General features: G+C 53.5%; 1 protein-coding gene across 1 annotated transcript in view; it reads right to left on the bottom strand.

Moving 5' to 3' along the window:
* The window catches only part of LOC119273590 (DIMBOA UDP-glucosyltransferase BX8-like), a 6,522-nt gene extending 5,204 nt beyond the window's left edge, over nt 1-1,318 (bottom strand). Inside the window, exon 1 of the mRNA XM_037554702.1 lies at nt 807-1,318. Within this exon, the coding sequence (XP_037410599.1) occupies nt 807-1,314 (508 nt within the window). The 5' untranslated portion in view covers nt 1,315-1,318. The remainder of the gene's footprint in view (nt 1-806) is intronic.
* Between the last annotated feature and the right edge of the window lie 3,629 nt (nt 1,319-4,947).

Here is a 4,947-nt window from a genome sequence, read left to right as displayed (position 1 = left end):
GGGGGGTGGAGGTCCCTTGTCACAGAGCGCTGGAAAAAATATGCAATTTTTAAGGAAAACTGAATATCCTCTTGCTTCCATTTGTTGCCAAAATATGCATGTTACCTTGTTTTCCCTCGCTAGTTTCATACGGTCTCAATCACTAGTCTTATTGTAGTTCATTGTGTACCTTAGTATATCATAAGGTTAGATTAAGTGGCAATGGGCATCAAGCTGATGCATATATATGGTACTCCCTCCGTCCCCTAATATAAAACATTATTACATCCAACATGCTCTTATAGGTTCACATATTGAATGTAATAGTGTCTTATATCATGGGATGGAGGGAGTACTTGGTAAACTTGGCAGGTGAAACCTAATATTACGAATTTGTAATTATCATTGGTTCTTCTCAAATTTTATTACTATCTTTCAAGTTCTAGAGTGCAACATTTTCTTTCACCATGTTTCAGAATTCAAAATTTTAAATTTGTCAAAATATATTTATGAGCGATCTTGTTTCAAAGTCCTTGTCATAAGAAACACAAAAGGAAGCCGAATTAGACTTTCAGTTTAAAACACGTATACATTAAAAATTGAAAATTGGATGAAAAAGTATGGGAGGGTGAATAGAATAGTGTGGTTGGTGGAGCATGCAATCCTTGGCAAAAATATGCATGCATGCGATAAAGACGATTCACCGGCTGACAAATGACAAAGCAATATGATCAAGACTAAGCATGCATGCACCGGGATCTCCAAGAGGAATGTCCCGTGCATGGTTGAATTGTTTTCTCGTCTGTTAGGTTGATGTAGTTAGGTACCTTGTGGCGGGAGGACGCCCTTATCGCAGAGCGCCGGGAAGGCCATATAAGCCAAGAGGCAGGCGGCGGCACCCGTGCGCAGCACCAGCGTCGGCACGCCGAGACGGTGGGCGACCACCTGCATCCCCCGGAGGTTGGAGTCTACCACCAGGCATGCCGGCGCTCCCTCCTCCTCGAGGACCAACTTGCGGAGGCTGTCCTCGAAAGGCGCCTCGAGACGCTCGTTGATGCGAAGCAGCGCCTCGGCGAAGTTGCCGTGGCTGCCGGTGGGGATGAGGTCTGCGATCGGCACTGAGGCGCCGACGGTGACGAAGCGGTAGCCCGCGGGGCGGCGCGCGGGTTCCGGGGCGTTGAACGCGGAGTGGAAGACGGTGACACGGAGGCCCCGGGCGTGCAGCACGGCGGCGAGCTGCAGCATCGGGTTGATGTGGCCCTGAAACGGCAGCGGAAACAACAGCACGCGCCGGGCACCACCGCTCGCTGGAGCCTTGTTCACCGCGCTGGCCATGGCCTCCGTTAGCGAGTATGAGGAGTACGTGCCTGATGATTACCGATGGACATATGGATACCTATGCTGTTGGTTTTTATACAGGAAAGGCAATCATTGGAGATTTATGAGCGCGCTGAATGGGTTAGGGCGGGAGACGATTGATAGACACCAGGGGTCCGAATGTGGGGTTTGCTTAAGGAAATGCGTTATTATGCTGAGTTTTCGATCGGTTTACAATTCATACCGATGTACATCCACATTCCTCGTGTGCGCAACGTGTGGAATGGCAGTCTGCTACTGGTATAATTGAGGATGATGATTGATGAAGACACTAACCGACAGCTTACCAACGATCCCGTTATTGGAAAAATCCTCCCATCCAAGAGGTTACGAAAAAATAGTCCGCCATCGTTAGTTTATTAGGGTGTCTGTGGTGTGCCCAACGGCAGATCCAGGGTCTCTCCGTTGCCGGTTCTCTGTTGGACGATATAATAAGCTACTAGGCCCCCCATCCAACGTCACTCCTCCACCCAACTATTTCATCGCCCCAATTTAAGTCATGGGTCCTTCCACTTACAGTCAAAACCGCCATACGCCCTGCTCTGCGCCATCGCTGGGCTCTGCTGGTGCTGCGTTTAGAGCATCTATAGCCGGGTGTCTCAAACTCTTCTCAAACGTCCGGGCGGCTCGCCCGGTCACTGATCGGTCACGATTTTTTGATCGAGACGAACGCCTCAAACAGGCCTCAAACGCCCGGGCTGACCGGCACCCCTCATATTCAGTCCCAATATAGGGCGGATATGGAGGCGCCCAGACATGTCCGCCACGTCGGACCCGGCTCATGCTGGCCCACCCGACCCCACATATATTCCTCTCCATTCGCTTGCCGGACCAAACCCTGGTCTCTTCACTCCACTCCCCTTCACTCTCATCCGCCACCTGAGCTCGGCGGCGGCGGTTTCCGGCCGTCTCCGTTATGGCAGGCAGCAGATCTGACTGGGATGTCATCCCGTGCAGGTTGGAGAAGGCAATGGTGGTCCCCATTGCACTCCGAGGCTCACAGGAGGATAGGCCCGGCCGTCGGACGGATCTGTCCGCCGCGACTCCATAGCGTCAGTTCAATTGGCGCTCCGGTCTTCTGGGGCTGGATCATCGCGGTCCTGGCAGCCGGAACCCCTCTCCTTTCCCATCACCGGTAGGGCAGACTATGAGTCCTACGGGAACGGGCGGCCCGCCATGGGAATGAGAGGATAAGGGCCGCCGAGCCCCGTATCTCGGCGGAAATGACGGCTGATGCGGCCGCAGAGGAGGAAGCCATCTGCGCCCATATTTTCAAGAAACGGCAGCGGAGGAACACGCGCGCCCTCGTCCGACAGCAGAATCGGGCATTATGTGCCATGGTTGGACTACCACCAAAGGAGGAGATGGCAAACAGTGACAGCGAGGACAGCTCCAACGACAAGCAGATCTGGCTCGATCCATACTACGTTTTCGACCAGTACTTCCGCGAGAAGGATGGCAAGGGCGCCGGGAAGGACAAGGGCAGCCGTTGATGAACTCCACCATAACCAAACATGCCAAATTTTGATAGCCCGGTTGCATGTTCAATTAGTAATGATAGAGTGACGCGACGTTGTGTGTGCATCGACGTAGTTGCATGACTATGTATGGATTTGAGATATGATAATTGAGGTGTCAGGATGTGGATTACATTATTTGAGGGGTGCCCATTCAGTGCCCGCGGATGGGCCTTGCCACTCTACGGCCTATCCGAAGACTCCATCCACCTTATTGCTAGCCGCTTCCCCCTCTGCCTCGTTGACGCACGACTCTGGTCAGGTTTCGACAAAAAAAACTATGTTTGTGTTCCCCCTAGTGGCCCCAGTGATCGACACTTGGACCCTCGCCATTTACCGTCTGCTCCGTCATGTAGGATTTGCATAGCCCATGCCACTATGGCCAAACGATGGCCTCTTCTTTTTGATTTGCCCTGCTGGCCTGCTCCTCTTGTCGATTGGCCCTCCGCAGTTGTGGCCACCTACTGGTGAACGGCGCCTGCCCTTGGGCATGCATGCAACCCTTCTGCATCCTTCACAAGCGCCGGCACTCATGATCCAGGTCAATCCCGTGCCGCATCCTATGTGGAGGTGACCCTTGCAAGATGCCTGCGCCCCTGGGATTCTGCTAAGGCCCGAGGCCCCTCTGGTCAATTAACCCCGCCCTCGACCCATCCATGTTTAGTCTATCAGCCCCTGCCCAGCTCTTGTTCACGGGATGGGACAAACGGAGGCCCCGAGGGATCTGCTTCACTTCCACATCGGCTGCCGCTCGGCCACGACGTCGATGGGTGGACAGTTGCATGGGAATCTTATGTCCATGCCCTGATCTCTTCCTCATATAGCATGCACAGCCCACCCCATCCCCCTACCCGCTCCTCGTGACCTCCCAAAACCTGAACCTAATGGTGCGCTGCTACCGTTGCCTGGCTTGCGATCATGTGGTGCGCGATTGCCCGACCCCATGTGGTACCGGAGGTTCTGGCGATGGGGCTATCTCTCTTGGTCATGCACTACTATATTACACCCCCCCCTTCCCCACATTCAATCCACACGTCTCCGTCCACCTCCATCTCTCATGTCTCAAACTCCCAGTCGTCCCCTTCCTCCAACCGACAACCCCTCCTCCAAGGTCTGCAACGCGCACAAAAATGCATCCAAAAGAGCATGGAGAAAGCAGTTGCGGAAGCCGGCCACCCGACATCTCCAAAGAAAGGTGGCAGGGCATGGACGGAGGCCAGGGGCCAGGCGAGGGATGCCATCGCCGATGCACTCACTGATCTTGCCGGCGGAGATGCAGTCATCGTACTAGTACGCCGCATCGCAGCTCGGCTATCAACACCAGTTCTGGGCCACTTTCTGTTTCGCTGACTTGCCATCCCCGCAGCTTGTCTAGTTGCGAATGTCGGACGTGAATCAAGTGGGTGCCCGCTCTCTGTTTGCCAGAATGATGCAACCGAGCACGAAGCTAACTGATGGCGAGGAAGTGTTGGACACCATCCATGATGGATTGGGTGATTTTAGTTTTTGGAGGAACACACACGAGGCGGTAGCGCACGAGCTGGTGGTGGTATACACGGGCCGGAGCAGACACAAGAAAACAAAAGCCCTAGTCAGCTAGCGGTAGAAGACAGGAGAAGTAGCCCAAAAAGAGAGAGATGGGCGAGGCGCCGCCCTGAAACGGGGCAACCGGTGTAATTTTCGCGTCATGTGGGTCGATTAGACAAAATCTAGAAAAACACAAGTTCTGGCCATTTTTCTACCTAAATCTGGGCTCGTTCTAGGCACAATCTAGGGGTGGCTCGGTCGTTCGCCAGAAACCAGGCCATCCCCAGCAGGCGCGCGATCGATCGATCTACTAGACTTGGGCACATGGCTTGCGCATGCAGCAGGCCTAGCCGCCGGAAAAAGAAGAAAAAGGGCTGTGCGTGGGCAAATTTGACAATTTTGACCCATGGACGCAATCAATTCACAAAATGAAGTGCCCCTAAAACTATTTCACAAGGCTGACATTTTTGAGTGACGCCCAACATGCAGGTGCCACATGTAATGTGCCGCGCCTAGCCCTTAGGCATTGCACTGTCTGTTACTAGTT

This window comes from Triticum dicoccoides, chromosome 3A (assembly GCF_002162155.2).
Source record: "Triticum dicoccoides isolate Atlit2015 ecotype Zavitan chromosome 3A, WEW_v2.0, whole genome shotgun sequence".
Classification (NCBI taxonomy): Eukaryota; Viridiplantae; Streptophyta; class Magnoliopsida; order Poales; family Poaceae; genus Triticum; species Triticum dicoccoides.
This window is presented reverse-complemented; position numbering and strand designations above follow the sequence as displayed.